Genomic DNA, 21,585 nt, shown 5'->3' with positions numbered 1-21,585 from the left:
TCATGAGCGAAATGACATATTTACCCCCGCACTTTTTTTTATGAAGTAAATCTAAGTTTGAATCTAGACCACGTGATTTTAAAAATGTGTGGTCCAGATTTAGTTATAGGGTTATTACGGAAATTGGGGTTATCATTATAATGCACCCTTATATAGTAGTGATCTATGGCAAACACCTCTTAACCATATAACTAGAGAACAAATAATAGCCACAAGATCGAAAAAATCAAGGGCTAATATTAATTTTCGAATTTAATGAGATATTAGCTCCCTCAATCACAAATTTACTCCATAATAACAAGTCAGGGGTATTATTGTCATTGCACAAAAAAATTAGATTATGTAAATTTTTACTTCATTTGAAGGTTAACTTCACGGACATGAAGCGAGTGGATCTGATCAAGGAGATCGCGGCGGAGTTCGAGCTGATCGCGAACCGGCTGTCGGAGACGGAGGTGGAGACAGTAGCGTCGGTGGTGGAGCTGGAGCCGCAGCATCTGGCAGAGATCGCGAAGCGCGCAGAAGCTGACCGGGCCGAAGAATGTGAAGCTGAAGACGGTGATCGACAAGTCGCTGCTCGCCGGAATCATCATCCGGTATGGGAATTCCGGCTCGAAATTGAGTTTAATTACTCTTAGGTTGCTGAATGATGTATGTGAATTCAAGAATTATTGAAGAATTCGGAGCTCTGTTCATCAAAGCTAGAATTTGCCCGAGCAAAGGCGGCGATCGGTTTCAGCTATAAATACGGCGAATTGAGCTACAGAAATTCTTGTAATAATAGTAATTGAAGTTCATCCTCTTCTAATTCGGCTAAATTTTCATTCTTAATTATTTATTTCATCAGAGAAAAATTTGTAAATGCTGATGCTAGAAGGTGTTTGATCAATTGACTAGCTGGATTTTAAGCAGATGATAAGAGTGAAGTAAAATCAGAATAAGAGTGATGTGTTTTGTGAACAAGAGTGAAGTAAAATCAGAATAAGAGTGATGTGTTTTGTAAACAAGAGTGAAGTAAAATCATGCCTAAGAGTGATGTATTTTGTAAACAAGAGTGAAGTAAAATCATGCCTAAGAGTGAAGTAAAATCATGCCAAAAGTGATGTGTTTTGTAAACAAGAGTGAAGTAAAATCATGCCTAAGAGTGATGTGTTTTGTAAACAAGAGTGAAGTAAAATCATGCCTAAGAGTGATGTATTTTGTAAACAAGAGTGAAGTAAAATCATGCCTAAGAGTGAAGTAAAATCATGCCAAGAGTGATGTGTTTTGTAAACAAGAGTGAAGTAAAATCATGCCTAAGAGTGATGTGTTTTGTAAACAAGAGTGAAGTAAAATCATGCCAAGAGTGATGTGTTTTGTAAACAAGAGTGAAGTAAAATCATGCCTAAGAGTGATGTGTTTTGTAAACGAGAGTGAAGTAAAATAATGCTTTTGTGGGGCAGAAAAATGAATTTAAAAAAAAAATGAGTAAACGACAACAGCATTTCATCAAAACGGCATCTTCGCCAATTCCTCCACATCATTTCCGAGTACACTTCACTCTTGTTCAGAAAACACTTCACTCTTGTTCACAAAACACATCACTCTTATTCTGATTTTACTTCACTCTTGTTCACAAAACACATCACTCTTATTCTGATTTTTACTTCACTCTTGTTTAGAAAACGCTTCACTCTTGTTCACAAAACACATCACTCTTATTCTGATTTTACTTCACTCTTGTTCACAAAACACATCACTCTTATTCTGATTTTACTTCACTCTTGTTCACAAAACACATCACTCTTATTCTGATTTTACTTCACTCTTGTTCACAAAACACTTCACTCTTGTTCAGAAAACACTTCACTCTTGTTCACAAAACACATCACTCTTATTCTGATTTTACTTCACTCTTGTTCACAAAACACATCACTCTTATCCTGATTTTACTTCACTCTTGTTCAGAAAACACTTCACTCTTGTTCACAAAACACATCACTCTTATTCTGATTTTACTTCACTCTTGTTCACAAAACACTTCACTCTTGTTCAGAAAACACTTCACTCTTGTTCACAAAACACATCACTCTTATTCTGATTTTACTTCACTTTTGTTCACAAAACACATCACTCTTATTCTGATTTTACTTCACTCTTGTTCAGAAAACGCTTCACTCTTGTTCACAAAACACATCACACTTATTCTGATTTTACTTCACTCTTGTTCACAAAACACATCACTCTTATTCTGATTTTACTTCACTATTGTTCACAAAACGCTTCACTCTTATTCACAAAACACATCACTCTTATTTTTTGAAAATCTCTTCAAACTAAACAATTTACATTTCATAAAATGAATAATTGATCAAGCTTGGGACCAAGGGCCACCTGCCAATATACATACATGATACATCCCCTTTCATCACCACATTCTCATACCACAAACCTTACTTCCAACAATGCCATCCAAAAAACACAAGCCCAAGAAATCATCCATCACTAACACACCGCAGCCGCTGCCGTATCGCTCTCAACAGCAGTGTCCTTGGATGGAGTTTCTCTCAACTAACATCACCGCCGCACACAATCCGTGGCGCACCAACGCAGCTCCGCTCCCGCTGTCACCAAATCACGGCTACCACCACCAACATCAACACGATGCGACGCCCATCACAACCAACCGCCCCAACTCTGCAACGTCGCCAGTGCCTGCATCAGCGCCGCCCCAAATCGAAGGAGATTTGATCGCAGATTTGGAAGGAGAAAGAAAGGAAATCACGTAAATTTGAATTTGATAATGTAATTTCCAAAAATACCCTTGGCCTATTTTATATTATTAAAATAAATAATATTTGTTCCATTAAGATGTGTGGCTGAGATTTGTTTTCTAGTTATACACTTAAGATTAGTTATATCTTGATCACTCCCCTATATATATATATATATATATATATATATATATATATATATAGGGTAGTGTTATTCTCCTTTTCCCCCCTTGGTGTATATTTCCTTCTTAATATCAGCCATTAGATTAGAGAAATGGACGGTCAAGATCATAATTGGGTAATTAATCCCGTGTTGCATGATTGGTCCTTTTTTGTGCATTATGAGGGTACAATAGTAATCCAATAATGGCTGGAACACGTTTCAAAACGGAAGTTCCGATAATTAAGCGAGAGACATTCCATCTACTCATTCCATCCCATCAACCCACGATCAAACCTTTGTCCCCTAATTCAAAACCCTTGAAACCCTAGCCGCCCCTCAAGACCGACAGAAACCACCCTCACCATCGATTCTCACCATGAAAAGCTCAATCAATCGCCGATACAGACTCAGAAAGTTGTGTTCTATGTTCGCGCGCGCCGTCGGTCGTCGATTCGGTTTCTCTTAACCAAAACGTTATGCCTCTAAAGTCCGGTTTTTTGGTTATAAATACCCATATTCGTCGATTGTCGACTTCTAGGAGGCGTAGTAGACGATTCACACTTTTTAGTGTTTATTTGAAATAATGCTCATGAAATTTGGTTGATGTTTATAAAAAGTTGAATTTTTTGGCGTTTGATTTAGGGTTTTACATTAATGAAGTATTTAGTTGATTTTGGAGTTATATTTGGTTTTCTGTGCGAATATTGTGGTTGAAATCTTACTGATGTCGTTGATGTTCCTGTCAATCATTCGTGCATGCATTATTTGTTTGATGTGGGACATTATTGACCAGATTATTGCAGGACCCTGTTTTGGCATATTTCAAAATTTGCAGTATAATAACTACTGTTTGATGATTGAGGTCTTGTTCTTACACTCCGAGTCCATTATTTCTGTTGTATTGTTGCATTATTTGGTTGGTGAGGTACATTATTGTAGTATGAGTGAAGGCTGATTGTTTATTTTCTAAATGTACATTACTGGGTTAATGTTATGCATTATTAGGTTGATGTTGTGCATTATTTGACTAATTCTATGCATTATATACTTGTTTCATGCATCAAGTGTCTGCTGTTGTACATGGGTTAAAGAGTGAATGGAACATTTTTATGTTCATAACTAGCCTGAATCTGTACATTATGTAGCTATTTCAATGCATTATTTATCCTATTTTATGCATCATTTGACTGTTGCTGTACGTCTAAGAGTGAATGAAATATTTTTATATGTTCATTACTTGAGTGATTCTGTTCATTATTTGGCTATTTGAATGCATTATTTATCATGTTTTATGCATCATGTGACTGCTGTTGTACATGTGTCAAAGAGTGAATGGAATATTTATATGTTCATTACTTGACCGGATCTGTACATTATTTAGTTATTTTAGTGCATTATTTATCATGGTTTATGCTTTATGTGACTGTTGTTGGACATGGGACAAATGGGTGATTGCAATATTCATGGTGCATTTGTTGATTTATTCTGAACATTATTTGATTATTAAAATGCAGTATGTATCAGTTTTTAGGCATTATTTTGATGCTTTTGTACAAGAGTGTATAAGTGAATGCAGTATAACTGTCCACATTATTTTATTCAGTTTGTACATTATGTAACTAATTGTATGTTATTATTCTGTATGTTGTACAACATCAAAACAGCTTAGATTGGACATCGACGAGGAGGTCGATGATATACTGCCAGTAGGAATTGCCCAGAAATTTCGGGAGCGATTATCAGAGGCCGGGACTAGTACAGCTCCTACCGAGTTTTTGAATTGTATTGTCGACGAACCCCTACCGAATTTCTGAATTGTATAAACAGTTTAACTCCACGGCAGAAGGAAGCCGTCACGGAACTTGTACATAAGTCTAAGAGTGAATGCAATATTTGTACATTATTTAGCTATTTCTATGCATTATTTATCATGTTTTATGCATCATTAGATTGTTGTTGTACATAAGTCTAAGAATGAATGCAATATTTGTATGTTCATTACTTGTGTGATTCTGTACATTATTTGGCTATTTGAATGTATTATTTATCTTGTTTTATGCATCACGTGGTTGCTGTTGTACATACTAGACCCTAGCCCCTAGACTTGTTAAACCCTTAGGGAAAACAAGAAACGTGCGTCAAACATCGAAACACGGCACAACTTAAATTAAACGGGTCAGGATAAATATTCATTCCATATTACAAATAATGCATTACCGAAACTAAACTACGCATTATACTATACTAAAATGTACATTATGTATGTCTGTTTTAAAAAATACCTACGCGTTATGCATGTGCAACTCAAGATGAATTACTGCAACTCGTGTATTTTGACAACGTTTTTTAGACTTAAAACATACTACACCGTAGCCCCTGGGCTTGTTAAACCCTTAGGGAAAACAAGAAACGTGCGCCAAACATCGAAACACGGCACAACTTAAATGAAACGGGGCAGGATAAATGTTCATTACATATCATAAATAATGCATTACAGAAACTAAAACTACGCATTACAGTACATAATATGTACATTATGTATATCTGTTTTAAAAAATGCCTACGCGCTATGCATGTGCAACCTCAGACGAATTACTGCAGCTCGTGTATTTGGACAACGTTTTTACGTACTACACTCTAGCCCTAGGCTTGTTAAACCCTTAGGAAAAACAAGAAACGTGCGTAAAATATCGAAACCCGGCACAACCTAAATTAAACGGGTAAGGATAAATGTTCATTACATACCACAAATAATGCAATACAGAAACTAAACTACGCATTATGCATGTGCAACCCCAGACGAATTACTCCAGCTCGTGTATTTGGACAACATTTTTTAGACTTATGACATACTACACCCTAGCCCCTAGGCTTGTCAAACCCTTAGGGGAAAAAAGAAACGTTCGCCAAACAACGACACACGGTACAACTTAAATTAAACGGGTCAGGATAAATGTTCATTACATATCACAAATAATACATTATATAAGCTAAACTACGCATTATACTATACAAAATATACATTATGTGCAACCCCAGACGAATTACTGCAACTCGTGTATTTGGACAACGTTTTTTAGACTTAGAAGATATTACACCCTAGCCCCTAGGCTTGTTAAACCCTTAGGAAAAACAAGAAACATGCGCCAAACATCGAAACACGACACAACTTAAATTAAACGCGTCAGTATAAATATTCATTACATATCACAAATAATGCATTACAGAAACTAAACTACGCATTACACTATACAATATGTACATTATGTGTACATTATGTGGATCGACGACCAAGTTCACGTTCACCAGCACTTAAAAGTCCCCGAGTTGAACCATTCAACTCACCAGCGCAACCTCTTCTACCGCCGCGTTTCGCTCTACCTCACCTCCCTCCCGTCGCTCGAGGACTCCGATTACACCAGCCTTTCCACCGGCAAAATATCAAACGACATCGTTTTATCGCTCGACGTCAATCAGACGATCCACGACGATTTCCTTGGCGCGAGAGTCTCGTGGCTGAATCGCTGCAACCCCAGACGGATTTCCTACTAAACAACGTTTGGGATCGGCGACTGATCTGAAAATAATGATATAATCCATGAAAATATCAGTTTAAACTTGGAGTACTACGACAACCATTCGAATAACAATATCACCAAACATGTGGTAATTCCTCTTCATCAAACCATCGCACCATCAGCTCCGGAGAACATTCAGGTACAACAACAACTGTACATAAAAGAAAAAAAAAAGGGGTCAGCCCAAAATTTACAATGCAACAATGTAATGTTCTGACAATTAATGCACCTAAGAATAAATATATTAGGTATACTATGTACATTACATAATACGTGATTTATGTATAAGTGAAACACACGCTATTTTTAAACGTTGTTATTATTGTGTACGTACTATACCTTAACCCCTAGGCTTATTAAACCCTTAGGGGAAACAAGAAACGAGCGCCAATGTATAAAACACGGAACATCTTAAATTAAACGGATAAGTAACATTATTAATTACATATTACTAATAATGCATTATATAAAATAAACTGCCGTCTCATAAACCCTATACATTGCAGTTTTCATATTAAGCCTTCTGTAGTCAATAAAATCCATTATACATTATAATTTGGTGCATTATTTGTATCGGTTTAAACTACTACCCTAGCCACGCCGATATCTAAACCCTAAAGGCTTGATTCATACTCGCTGGCCTTCATTATTTCCTCCATACTATACATTGTAGTTCACGTATTATGCATTATATGGTCAATAATATTCATTATCTATAATCATTTGGTGCATTATTTGTATCGTTTAAAAATACTGACCTAGCCACTCCGACAGATAAACCCTAAAGGAATGATTCATATTCGCGGTCTTCATTATCTACTCCTACCTATACATTGCAGTTCACATATTATGCATTATATGGTCAATAATATTCATTATCTATAATCATTTGGTGCATTATTTGTATCGGTTTAAAATACTGCCCTAGCCACTCCGAGAGATAATCCCTAAATGAATGATTCGTATTCGACGTCTTCATTATCTACTCCAACCTATACATTGCAGTTCACATATTACGCATTATATAGTCAATAACATTCATTACCCATTATCATTTGGTGCATTATTTGAATCGATTGAAACTACTACACTAGCCACGCCGTTATGTAAACCCGAAAGGAATGATACATAATCGCAGTCCTTCATATAGGTTTTTTCTCTCACCCTATACTACACCACTAGCCCACAGAACCTAGACCATAACATGAACCATAAACGCCAAAGAATCAAAACTGGACAACATGTTTTAACATGACAACACAATACACGAATTACTTGCTCAATAACCAGGTAATACTGGGACTACTCTGAATTGGTATTGCGACCTCCGATACATAAACAAATAAGGGAAAAGTTGAATTACCTTCTTCCATTATTGAGAGAAAAACGATTGCTAGTACGCCGGCAAGACACGATTGTAATACCGATGATGCGGCAATGGAGAGGCGATAATCGAAACGTGTGAAATAGCAAAAGAAAAAATGCAGAGATAGATTACAGGGAGAATCCCGTCTGGAACGTGTGAGAATAAAAAAACGACAAGATCTTCAATGGAGGAAATTTTGGAAGTTTCCATAACCACCATTTTAGTGGTTACCTATTTTAGCCTTTTTCAAATTTTAATGGAATAAAATGTAATGGTTAAAGCCAATATTAGGTCATAGGATGGAGAAAATAAACGGCTGAGATCAAGAAGGAAAAATGGGGAAATATGGAAGAAGGAAATGAATACATCCCTCTATATATATATATATATATATATATATATATATATATATATATATATATATGGAGATGATCAAAATAAGTATGTGTTTAAATCCAGAAATGCAGACCAAATCTTGGCCCTAGGATTAGATGATCCAATGGTCAATAATTAACCAAAAACACAGAAGGTCATAATTAAGCAATTTTAGGTCATATTATAATATTTGGGTTTAATGTCATGCTAAGATCGTTTTGTTAGCATGACCTAAAAATTACCTAATTATGACCTAAAAGTGACCTAATTATGATATTGTTCTGCGTTTCTGTATTTAAATCTAGTTTTGCATAGATCAAAACCCTATATATATATATATATATATATATATATATATATATATATATATATATATATATATATATATACTCTTTCATTTTAGCCCATCCCATGAGAGAATACATATTTTAAAACTCTTTTTTGTTTAATAAGGTGAGATCGATTCTCCACAAAAGATATTTTAATTACTTTTTCTTTTGATATCTCTCTTGTATTACCAATTGAGCATTATAATAGCATCCACAATAAGAATAGCTCAGTCATAGCCTAGCCACAAACTCCTCCTGCCACATCATCAGCACTAAAAATCCTCCGGCCACATCATCAAAACAAACAAATAGCTCAGCAATAGCCTAGCAATAGCCTAGCCACATCACTCAAAATTATATAAAACAAATAATTAACAATCTCACAAAATACGGAATTAAATTTACGACACAGATACGGGAAAATTCAATTATATTATTAAAATTAAAAAGTACATTAATTAAAAAAATTACATTAATTTAAAAAAATTACATTAATTAAAAAAAACCACCTCCGTCTCACTCCTCGTCGCCTCCGTTGCCGTCGCCCCCAACCATGCCGCGACGGCATTCAAATCGGCTCGCATGCTCACGAGCATTGCGTGAAGAAAACTCTTCTCCTCGGGGTCAGTTGCCGTCTTCCAATCGGCTAAGGTCTTGGCCATCTGAGCCCGCGTTTGTTGACGCGCGAAGAAGGCGAGATCGGCTATCGACTGGCCAACAGGGGGGATGCTGACTGAACCTCCTGGGACCCCCCGGCGACCCCCCTCGATTCCTGTTGCGCCCGCCTTTGACCAGCCGGGCGAGTTCGGCGAGCGAACGATGGAGGGGACGGGAGCTCCTGAGCACCCTCGGGGAGGTCGTGGGAACCGCCGCTGCTGCCGCTGTAATCACCGGTATAGTTCAGTCGCTGCTTCTTCGGCCAGCCAGCGTCGACACCTGCCCGGAACTTCTCGGAGTCTATCAGCACCTCATAGCAGTTCCAGTAGGTGAACTCCTTATACAGCCCGGGTACGGGGAAGGCTTTCTCCGCTATCCTCCTGCAGTCCTCGTCAGTTTGGCCACTGCTCTGCATGCGGAGGGCGTTGGCGTATAAGCCCAAAAATCGGGAGACCCCAGCCCTGATTCGGTCCCACGCCTTCCGGCACTCCTCCCCGTTGCGTGGCCTCCTTCCCGGGCAAAATGCCTTGTAGGGTGCTGCTATTTTGACCCACAAGTTGACGATCCTCGGATTGTTCGAAGTGAGGGGATCATCGCAAACACTCACCCACGCCTTGGACAGAGCGACGTTCTCCGCATCCGTCCGCTTCCTCCGTACCTAGCTGTCGTCATCAACCGGCTGCGAAGACTCGCCGACCCTTTTGCCTTCCCTTTGCCCTTCTTCTTTGGGCCGGCCCGACCCCGCCCTACTCCCCCATTTGAACGGGAGTTTTCGGAACCCCGAGAAGATCAAACCCCAACTTCTCTAAGGAGAAAGTCTCAAATTGCGTGAACTGCGTCTTCGATGGGGTCGATGTGTGCGAAGAAGCAGTCGAAAAATCAAAACTGGGGAGATAGACATTGTCCCCCCGCCCCCAGCATCCCCTGCATCGCCGGTACACCACCCCCCCCCCCCCACCCCCCCCAACCCCCCCCCCGGCATCATCTGCATCCCGGGTGCCCACCCCGACATCATCTGCATACCGGGATGCATGCCCGGTACTCCCTGCCATCCCGGCATACTAACCCCGCCTGCCATCCCGGGCATACTACCCCTGCCTGCCATCCCGGGCATCATTTGCTGCCACGGGTACATGTTGTAGTACCCGGGCATCGGACCCCATCCACCTCCCACGGGTACCGAGGGAGTTTGAGACCTGCTCGTCACTAGAGTACCTTCGTAGTTGTTATCCATTTCGCGTTGTTGCTCTTGTACAGAAATTAAGATAGAGAGAATACTCGTTAAAACAAGCGGTGCAAATGAAATGACGTGCAAATCGCGTATATATAGTGTTTCAAAAATTAAATAAATAAAAAAAATCCGCTCGCCGATCCGGAGCCTACAATGGCGGCCAGCGCTCGAAAATCGGCGTGCGCTCGCCGATTTTTTCACCAAAATTCGGCTAGCCGGTTACAATGGTTAGGCGAGCAGACCGGCTAGTACCGAGGATTGGCTAGCCAGTCCGCTCGCCGCCATTGTGGATGCTCTAACATGTGGTCAACCAAAAGTATAAATTCTCGTGAAACGGGGGAGTTTTGATAGTATTATTCTTTATAATTTTTGTAAATTTTAAGTGATGGGCTGGGTTTGGGATCCCTTCCTACTTAGGCGTAGGAGCCTAACGACGGCAATAATGTGGACTGGGTGTTTAAATTAATGTTTGGGCTCTGGACCCACTAATTACTTTTCGATTTATTTTATGCTTTAAGTAGACCGTCATAAAATACTCTCTTACCAATTAATTCATTATGACTTAATTTTCGTATTAATAGTTTTTTTGGAATAATTAATTAAAAGTGATTAGCTTTTCGGTTAGCTACCACAAATAATTAAATACACTGATTTAACTAATACTTCCTCCGTTCCACTCAAGATGTCTCTCACTCAAGATGTCCACATTCTTGAGTGATACGATATTTTGAAAAGAGTTGTTAGTTGAAGTAAATTGAGAGAAAAAATGAATTGAATATTTTAATTAGGAGGGAGGAGAGAGGGATTTATTTTCAAATAAAGAGAGTGAACATCTTAAATGGGACAAATTAAAAAGAAATTGTGGACATCTTGAATGACGAAAGGAGTACAAGAGAATTTCAGAAATTCCTAAGAAGAGGTGAAAGAATAGAATGAATATTCAGTAGGACGCATGCATTCTACTCAAACTAAAAAAATTCTTAGATGTTGATCAGCATGTTATCTTTTTTTTTTTGCTTTCTAAAAGGCTTTACTGCAAGCAAAATAAGATCGGAGCGAAAATTTTAATTGAAGATTTAAGCGTATAAGATGGACTTTCTTTTTAATAAACGAAATACTCCCTATGTCCTATTAAAAATGAAACGTTTTTCTTTTTTGGTTGTCCAATTAAAATTGAAACGTTTCCTAAAATGGAAACAAGTCTATTTCTACTTTTTCATCTCACTTACTTTATTCTCTATTCATTAACTAACAAAACAACACTACATAAAATTCTGTGCCGATTCCCAAATGTTTCATTTTAAGTGGGACGGAGGGAGTATTTTTCAACCATGACTTTAGTCATTTAAATGGCAATTATGTTTTGTCTTGCTTTATTTTATTTTTAAGAAATTATCTACTTTGGGGGTTAGAAATAACCTACTATGCCAGTTTAGATTAATCTAATTCAGATCCTAGGTAGGTGAATGTCCCTACTCAGATTAATGTACACAAATATACTATTGTAAAAGATGGTAGTTTTTAATTCAACTATGGTAGTTTCTAAATAAAGTTAGAATGTGGTTGAACCTTAGCTTACAAAAGAATTTAGTATGCTCGAGCTTTTTTAGTGAAAAAAACTTCATGCTTACTCAAATTGGCAAGATAAAACTTGTTATTTATTTTATGATTATTTCAACATGTGTCTCTTAATACATAAGTAATCAGTCATGCATATTTTTTTAGAATTGTATAAGTTGAATGCAATTGTTGATGAGGTGTTGAAAATTGCTAAATCTAAACTCTCAGCGATGCATGTCTTCACGCATGGTACCGTATATCTGTTTTAATTGCTACTAATGTTAGAACAAATGATAATGTAGTGAATTGCCATCTCTTATAGTATATAGTACCAATGTTCGATACTTATACTCAATCCAAGAGGATTGAAGTTCATTTTATTCATCTATTTTCCGAGCTAAAAATTGAAGTTAGGCTGTTTGATTCATTGTTTTCTTCATTCCCTTTTCTACTATCACCTATTCTTTGATATACCATTAGTCGCGTTTTCCTGATAAACTTTGTTATCCCTAACAAAGTATAATAATAATGACCATATGGAGTTGGTTTGGTTATATGCTACTTTGATTTGTCAATACATGCGAATTTTCGTCATTTAATAATCATGTCATCTTAGGTAGTGACAACTGGTATATAAGAAATATTAGTATTGTTACTCTACGAAATGGAGTCTCGGTGTGCCGGGGATGATATTTTGCAGATGAGATGTTCTGAACAGCGCTTTATATTTATTACACAATTACATTACAACTTAAATAGTTGGAATTTGTCCCATTTAAGTTGTAATTTGTCCCACTATGATAAATAAGGGATTCAGAATTCTCAGTACTATTTTGGATAAGGAAGTTAATTAAGTTAAGCTCGCAGCAAGCTCGATTAACTAATGGGCATAGTATATCTTAAACGCGATAAATGAATAAATATTTGGTAATATGAATTTGAAATGTTATAATTATGTTAGTGGTCGATTTATATTTTTAAAATTGACTTTAGTTGAATTAGGCTAAATCTGATTATGAATAAGTCTCAAGGATAAGACCTATCAAAATCTTATTGGATGCCTAGCAAATATCATGAGTCATTGTAAATAGGTGAAGATTATATCCACCTTAAACAACTATAGACATAGACGTATCACACGATTGGTAGAACATAAAACTTCATCTAGTCAACTTATCAACACCAATGAAGCAAAGATAATTTCTCAAAACTCTTATCTTCATAACTTGCATTTCAACCATGCTATAAGACTACATTCAAAAAATCGATCTCAAATCCCTGCTAAAATGCGCCAATCCTGCAATCAAAATGAACAATGAAAAATGAAAAAAATTTAACTGCACTCACTTCTTGTAGTGTCGGCAGCATTTCGGCCCCCAGCCTTCGGGATTGGCAACGGGGCAGCCACATTTGTCGCCAAAGAGTAGCACGGCATGGCCATTAGGTGGCGCCATCTTCCTTAGCTTCGCCCTTTGGCACTCGTATCGTCGCTGCCCCCATTCCACGGCAGCTCAATCACATCTCTCACCACCTTCTTCAGCCCTCTAGACCCTTTCCCCTCGCACCTTCTCGATCTGTGCCCGCAGCAGATCTCGAAAAGATAACGAAGCCGACGTATCACATGAAGATGATCAGCTGCGACTGCGGATTAGAGGCAAAATAGCGCTAGAAATATGGGGGCAGGGTGAGAGAGAGACTGGAAGAGGTAGGAGAAGCAGGAGACGAGGATGAAGATGAGTGGGTCTTGAGGTGGTGAATGAGGAAGAGCTCGCTCTCGCTCTGCTGGGAGCTGGTGAAGCTGGTGCCATGGGCCTGCAGCTAAACTAGTGGTAGAATTTAAGTTATAACTTTTGTTTTTTTAACTTTGAAAATTTTGTATATCAGCTAAAAGCTTTGTACAGGACGACTATAACCCGGTGATCGTGCAAGGTTTTCTTTTTGCATTGCTCTCCGCACCAGGAAAGCATCATCCCATCTGCCTGCATCTGCATAAAGGTTAGACAGCAGAACTCTACTCGGACCATGTGATGGTTCCACCCTAGCCAGATTTCGAGCAGCTCTTTCTCCAACATCTGTGTTCTCGTACATTTTACATGCTGCTAACAACGTGCCCCAAATGATAGCATCCGCCTCCATAGGCATGGTTTGCACAAGGTCTTCAGCTTCGTTCAGCCTCCCAGCTCGGCCTAACAGATCCACCATACATCCATAATGCTTAATGTTAGGCTCTAAACCATATGTCGCTGTCATGCTCCTAAAATGGCTTTTCCCTGCTTCCACCAAACCAGCATGACGACAAGCGCTCAAGACTCCAATGAATGTGATCAAATTGGGCTTTATCTTTCGACTCTGCAAATCTGCAAAAATCATCAAGGAAGCCTCTGCTTTCCCGTGCATGGCCAAGCCACATATGATTGCATTCCAAGGACAAACGGTTCTGGCCTTGTCTCGGATTTGATCAAATACTTCTAGAGCGGAATCAATGCTCCCACATTTGGCATACATATCAATTATGGCTGTACTCAAATTGTCGTTGATTGGTATTGAGTTACAATGGATGAACTCATGAGCCCATCTCCCCTCCTTCAGTGTGCTCAAGCCAGAGATGGCAGAGAAAACACTCACCATCGTGATTTCGTTTGGCTTAAACCCTTTACCAACCATTTCATGAAAAACTTCAATGGCCAGAGTATGCTTCCCGTTCTGTGCAAAACCAGAAATCATTGAGCTCCAAGAGAAAACATCTCGCTGTGGCATTATACAAAACAAACGTGCAGCTTCATTTACTATGCCGTTCCTCATTAGTCCTGCAATAAGGGCATTCCAGCAAGCTACATGATCCTTAGTTCCTTCCTCAAATTGCAAATAAGCAAGTTCGACCTGCTGACAGGAAACATAGAAATGAATCAATGTTGCCTGCATGAAGTCAAAGCAGGTTATCCCCATCTTAACTGCCAAAGCATGAAACTGTCGACCCTCGAGCAATCTAGTTGCCTGTCCACAAGCAGAGACAATGTCAACAACCATGACTTCATTAGGTCTTGAGCCGGTGTGCCTCATTTCACAATAGAGTGCCAAGGCCTCCCTTAACCTCCCAGTCTGCAGATATACGTCAATCATCGTGCCCCAAGAGACGACGTCCTTCCCAGGAATCTCTTCAAATAGGTCTCTAGCCAAATCAACCAGTCCTCCTTTTACACAACCATTCAACATCACATTCCACGACACCACATTCTTATCCGCCATGTTATCAAATATCTTTCTTGCATCATGAAGAGACGAAGAAACGCTATAAAGAAGAACTAAATTAGTTGAAACAATAACACGCATATCAAGACCGAGCTTCGCCACCAAGCCGTGCAGAAGCATTGCATTGATCCTAGTTCCATCAGCACGCGCATAAGCTGATAGCACACTCGCCATCGTCACTTCTCCAGGCACCACTCCCAACAGTCTCATCTCCCTAAAAAGGGCAATCGCATCCCCATAGCACTCATTCTGAGCAAACCCCATAATCATGGTCGTATAGGAGACGCAATTTCTCAGCGGCATTTTCTCAAACAATTTGTAGGCATCTCCCAAACGGCCATTTTTTACATACCCTGATAGTATTATGTTGAAGGAGACATAGTCCAGCTTAGGGGAGCTTTCGAAAATTGATCTCGCGCACGAAAACATCCCGGTTTTGGAGTACATGCTGATCAAGCTGTTTTGTATGAAGACATTGAAATTGAGGCCTGACTTTAGTACGAGGCAATGCAGTTGCTGGCCGTGGGAGATTAATGAAGGGGAAGACGAGATGGATTTGAGCGCCGAAACTAGCGCAAATTCGAATGAAGTGGCGCTGTTCTTAAGAATGGTTTGGAGGGATTGAAGGGAAACTGTGCCGAGAGCCATTAGAGATGCGAAGGAAATGTGGGATTTTGGGTATAACAGCTAAAAGATCATTGATCGAATTAGCAGCCAGAAATAATTGTGTGAGAAACAGAAATCTTGAGATAGTATTAGAATTACTCCATTACTTATCTAAGATTTTAGTGAATGAAATCAAACCTCGATTCATATTCTTCAATAAGAAAGCATAATTGTGTCATATAATAACAATGAATAAAATTACAGTATAGATAAATTAATTCATTACTACAAAGAACTAGTATCACACTCATACGATACCTAGACTAAAATATTTACAAACATTAATCACAATAAAATTGAAAACAATATCATTATATAAAAAATTATAAACAAAAAATTGTACTCCATCCGTCCCATAAAAATATAGGTGGATGAGATGTCACGTGAATTAAGATAAAATTGGTAAAGTAAGAGAGAGGAAGAGAATGGTAGTTAAAGTAGTGTTAGTTGATAGTGGTGGGACCTACATTATTAAATTGATATAACTTTTCAAAAATAGAATGCATATATTTTTATGAACGGACGAAAATGAAAAGTGCACATATTTTTTTGGGACGAAGGGAGTATGTAATATAAATACCTATGACTATTGAAACATAATAAACATAATAAACATGAAACAAGTAAATTATATTATTGCAACATGAGAGTAAAAATGAAATAAGAGTACATTTTATAGCACTTATTTACATATAATGCCAATCAATAATACTTCCTCCGTCCCACAATAATTGTCACTTTGGTCTGTCCCATAATAATTATCACCCTTCATTTTTATCATAAATGGTAAGTATGTCTCACATTCCACTAACTCACTTCACTCACATTTTATTATAAAACCAATATTAAAAAGTGAATCTCACATTTCACTAACTTTTCCAACCAACTTTTCTTTACCTTTCTTAAAACTCGTGCCCACAATAATAGTGACAATTATTATGAGATGAAGGGGGAGTATCTTCTAAGAGTCCACTTCTTGAGCAATTGATCATACCCCTAATACCATAATAAGCCAACCAATAATATCATTTAAGAGTCCCCTCGTCAAAAATTTAAGGCCAACTAAAATACATTCTCATAAACAAAGATAAAAAAAATAAAAAGGAAAAAACAATAGCACCCACGACTAGAGCAAATGCATGAATGCCGCGTGATTCATCCATCATTCACATTCCTTCCCTTTCCATTGAACATAAAATAGATAAGAGAGATAAACCACCAAACATAGTTTCATTGTGGCCACAATCTTCTCGAATCACGTATCCACTCTCCTCAATCCCAAGCTTTCCGATCACCCCATCTCTTCTGCCAGTGGCGGATCTAGGATCCTTAAACGGAAGGGGCGAAATAAAATTTATCGGAACTAACGAAAGGAAGGGGCGACGTCGGAAAGCATCGGAGGGGATGACAATAGAAAAATCACCGGGTGCGGACAGGCCCGGTCCTGAGTTTTTATTGGCCCGGGGCGGAACTAAAAGAGGGGCCCCATAATAATACTATAAACTAATAGTTTAACAGTGGGCTCTTGTTTCTTGCTTGGACCTGGCCCAGTAGCATGTATATACTCATGTATGTATTTGGATTTTGGAGGCCCCAACGTTTTGGGGGCCCGGGGCGGGGGCACTGCTCGACCCCCCAGGGGCGGATCGCCGGGGAGGGGCGGTCGCCCCCTCCTGTTAAAAAAAAAACTTACAGTTACCGTCATTTAGAAAATTACATTAGACTAAACATTATAAAAATAAATCTCCTATTGAATAAGCTCTTCAATACCCTTCTATTATCTTTTGATTGTTGCTATGCAACTGAAAATAGAGATTTTTAATTTTTAAAAGGGAAAGCTAAAGTAAGTTGAAAATTTGTATCATAACTCAAACTATCAATGGGAATAGATTCTTGATAAAAAAAAAAAAACTCCTATTGGATTTGCAAAATAAAGTATAATGTTGTAGAAACTAGATATCATTATTTTTTCGTCTATATTAATCATTATAGTAACGTTGATTAGATTGACTTTAATTGGATTAAGCAAAATTTGATTAGAAATAAATTTCAATGATAAGATCTAGTAATCTCATTGGTTCCCTAGCTAGCAAAATCCATTAGTACTTTCTTTTTTATTATTGGGAAGAGAAGTTACTATATGATACTACTTACTCCCTACATCCACATCCCTACCTCCACATCAAGAATTTTGATAAAATGTGAACGAAAAAAAAGTTTGAAAATGTCAGTGGAATGTGAAACTCATTTTTATGTACTTACTCCATCTCTAAAGAATTTACACTTTGAGTTTGATACGGATTTTAATGCAATTGATACGGATTTTAATGCAAAATTGAGTATTAATTTTACAATAGAATGTGAGTGTAAGAGTGAGTGGAAATGAAGTCCACTTACCAAAAAACATAAAAATAAAAAAAGTAAAGTGAACAATATTTTATGGACGGACCGACATAACAAATATTGATAATATTTGGTGTATGGAGGGAGTATAATACATGAGAATTTCAAAATTTTCCTCACAACTTATCAAAGGTCAATTTAAAAATATGAAAATTAAAATCCACCATGTCAACGGATTACAAAAATAACGGCAACAAAAAATGTCAACATAGTTTCAACACAACATTAACCGTTGACATTGTTTTGACACATTTTATTGTTATTATATCTGTTAATATTTTCTAACGGTCCAGATTATAATTTTAAGTTTGTACAATATTTAGAGTTTGCATTTGATTACATCCTACTTTACGAGTTCATATCTAAATTGAGAAAAAAGGTTGAGACTGAAATAAGCTTGAACCACCCAACGAGTCTACAGTGTTCGCTGCATAAAATGTGATCCATCCATGTATAAAAAAATCATTGCAGCCGTCGCTCTCCCCAAAACTAGCAGATCAAGCTGCGTTTATACGCTCTCTCATTAATCATTTCAAAAAATAAAGATGCATACACCTTTCAACATCAATTCAAACCATTTAAATCACTTATTTGTCTATTTATTTTCAATTACTTTGGCATAGAGAAACACAAGATACTCTTCCCCAATAATGTAGGTTTTTAAGGTTTAAGTTCCTATGTAAACTGGTAACATTGAAAGGAGATTGTTCTTTCTAATACAGTTCTAGAACATGAAACTGATGCCAAAAACACAAAAAAATGGTCTTTGTATGATCAAGACACTCACCATCACCTTTGTTCTCCTCCAACAGCAAGAGACAGACTCCTATCAGATAAATGCAGAAGAGCGGTGTTAGTTTTAATGATTGAAAGGAAAATGAGATTAAAATCACATATAATATGGCAGATGTTATGAAACATGCAGATTGTCACACACAATGCAAAGGAATACAGTAATATTTAGAAAATTGGGCACGGCTGCACACGTAGAGCACATACTGTCAGTCTGTCATGATACAATTTGCATACCATCGACATCGAGGGCCTTATTTATTCTTGTTTGTTAAAAATAGGAAAAGCGTATTGTTAGCTTCTCGTTGATTAATTCAACTCAGGGTAGGAGGTGCCGATCGAATTAGCAATATTGATAAAAGAACCTCACGTACTAGTGAGATGCTAAATTTTAAATGAGCAAACTTCACCCTATTCCAACTAGTAAATCTTGAGCTACAGACACCTTATTGCATCCTATATACAAAAAAAACTACCTTGCTAAGGCAGCTTCCATGAACGGCTGTTTGCACCAATAAGTAGTCTGGGGAATGCCTAGATGCATATACACGATAGAATCACATGAGATGAGATGTCCAATATGCTAAGACTCATGTTCTGCTATGAGACATTATACAGTCTGGGGTATCATTCACAAATCCTTACTACCCTTATCTATAACCAGTACTAGATTCGGACTACATAAGCCCCACTATCCTTAATAACACAAAAAACACCGTAAACTGACAACAGATCATCACTCCACGCAAAAAGCTCCACAAAAGTTTATCAACCGAAAACAGGATCCAAATCCAGACATTGAGAAGAACAAGGTACCTTTCAGCCAATCAACAATCAAAAACTAAACACCATCCACCTCTCAAACAATTACTGACCACATCATACATAAAATTTTTCAATTGGGGATTTTCACGAATCAACTCCAACAAGATACACATTGTTCTATTATCGAAATTCTAAACCAGAGTACAAGGGCAGAATAGCAAGAAACTGGTCATGGTATCAGAAAAAATAACAATCTTTAAAGCTAATTTATCAACAAAGTGAAGATCATATCCCCGTTAAACAAATACTGACGTATCACACAATTTTTAGAACATAAACTACATCTAATAAACTTATCAACGCCAACGAAGCAAAGATAATTCCTCAAAACTCTATCCACATAACTTGATTTCACACATAGATAACGAGACAACTTCACTGTGTTTTGCATAGTCAGTTAAATGGGACAAACCGATCTATCTTCATTAGTCCACACAACAATGAGATTGGCAAATTAAAAAAAAAGTATAAGATTACATTAACAAAATCGATCGCAAATCCCTAAACCATGCTAAAATGCGCCAATCGTGCAATCAAAATGAAAAATGAAAAATGAAAAATGAAAAAAAAAATCGACTCACTTCTTGTGGCGCCGGCCGCGTTTCGGCCCCCAGCCTTCGAGCTTGGCAACGGGGCAGCCACATTTGTCGCGAAAGAGTAGCACGGCACGGCCGTTAGGTGGCGCCATTTTTCTCAGCTCCGCCCTTAGGCACTCGTAATCAGGGTTATCGTCGCCGCCCCCTTTCCACGGCAGCTCATTCACATCTCTCACCGCCTTATTCCCTTCGCCAGCGCGGAGCAGCTCCTCTCCCTGCAGCTGCAAATCGAACTCCATCGCCTTCTTCTGCCCTCTACACCCTTTCCTCTCGCACCTTCTCGATCTGTGCCCGCAGCAGATCTCGAAGAAGACAACGAAGCCGACGAAGGAGACGACGAATAGCGTGAAGATGATCAGCTGCGACTGCGGATTAGAGGCGAAATGGCGCTGGAAATGCGCGGCCACGGTGGAGAAGGGGGGAAGGATGAGAGAGAGAGACTGGAAGAGGTAGGAGAAGCAGGAGACGATTAAGAAGGCGCCGGAGAAGAGGACGAGGATGAAGATGAGTAGGTCGAGGGTGGCGGAGGGGGAGTGGCGGCAGAGGGAGGGGCAATTTGAGGAATTTAGGGGGTGGGGTGAGGGGGTTTTGGGAATTGGGGTTTTTTTGAGGGAGGAGGAAGGGGCCATGGCGGTGATGAAGTGGTGGAGATGGCGCATGTTAGTGATAAAAGGTGGGCGGTGGAAGGGATTTCAGGTGGAAAAGTTGGGGAGAGTGGAGGTGGTGCGCATGTTAGCCGGGGGAGGCCGCGGAGGGGTAGTGCGTACGTTTTCAAGAACCCTTTGCCTTGCAGAAATTAATATGGCTATTTAATTTTAGTGCGTGAGAGTGAATATTCTTGTAGATTTTAATGCTCTTTGCGTCTTCAAACTTAATTTTCAAATATTGTCTTTGCCTAATTTACATATCTTAAACTTAATTTTGAATTGGTTTTCTGCGTTACAGATTAGTTGGATTTAACCTAACTATACTTAGACTTTGAAATGTACAATAATTTGACGTGCCGAATTGTATTAATATAAAGATGGAGCATCTTTTTAAT

At 38.4% G+C, this 21,585-nt stretch overlaps 2 protein-coding genes across 2 annotated transcripts; both read right to left on the bottom strand.

The window, feature by feature from the left end:
• Positions 1-13,358: 13,358 nt before the first annotated feature.
• LOC121795890 (pentatricopeptide repeat-containing protein At5g19020, mitochondrial-like) lies at positions 13,359-16,072 on the bottom strand. Its single transcript, XM_042194545.1, has one exon. The coding sequence runs from the start codon at positions 15,907-15,909 to the stop codon at positions 13,897-13,899; it is 2,013 nt and encodes a 670-aa protein (XP_042050479.1). The 5' UTR covers positions 15,910-16,072; the 3' UTR covers positions 13,359-13,896.
• Positions 16,073-18,898: 2,826 nt separating this feature from the next.
• On the bottom strand, positions 18,899-21,343 carry LOC121793613 (uncharacterized protein At5g19025-like). Its single transcript, XM_042191644.1, has 2 exons — positions 20,529-21,343; positions 18,899-19,156 (listed from the first exon to the last, which is right to left on the bottom strand). Exons 1-2 carry the CDS (start codon positions 21,200-21,202, stop codon positions 19,120-19,122), a joined length of 711 nt encoding a protein of 236 aa, XP_042047578.1. The 5' UTR covers positions 21,203-21,343; the 3' UTR covers positions 18,899-19,119.
• Between the last annotated feature and the right edge of the window lie 242 nt (positions 21,344-21,585).

The sequence above is a fragment of the Salvia splendens genome, chromosome 3 (assembly GCF_004379255.2).
Source record: "Salvia splendens isolate huo1 chromosome 3, SspV2, whole genome shotgun sequence".
In the NCBI taxonomy this organism is placed as follows: Eukaryota; Viridiplantae; Streptophyta; class Magnoliopsida; order Lamiales; family Lamiaceae; genus Salvia; species Salvia splendens.
The sequence above is the reverse complement of the archived record's forward strand: the minus strand, read 5'-3'. Positions and strand labels throughout refer to the sequence as shown.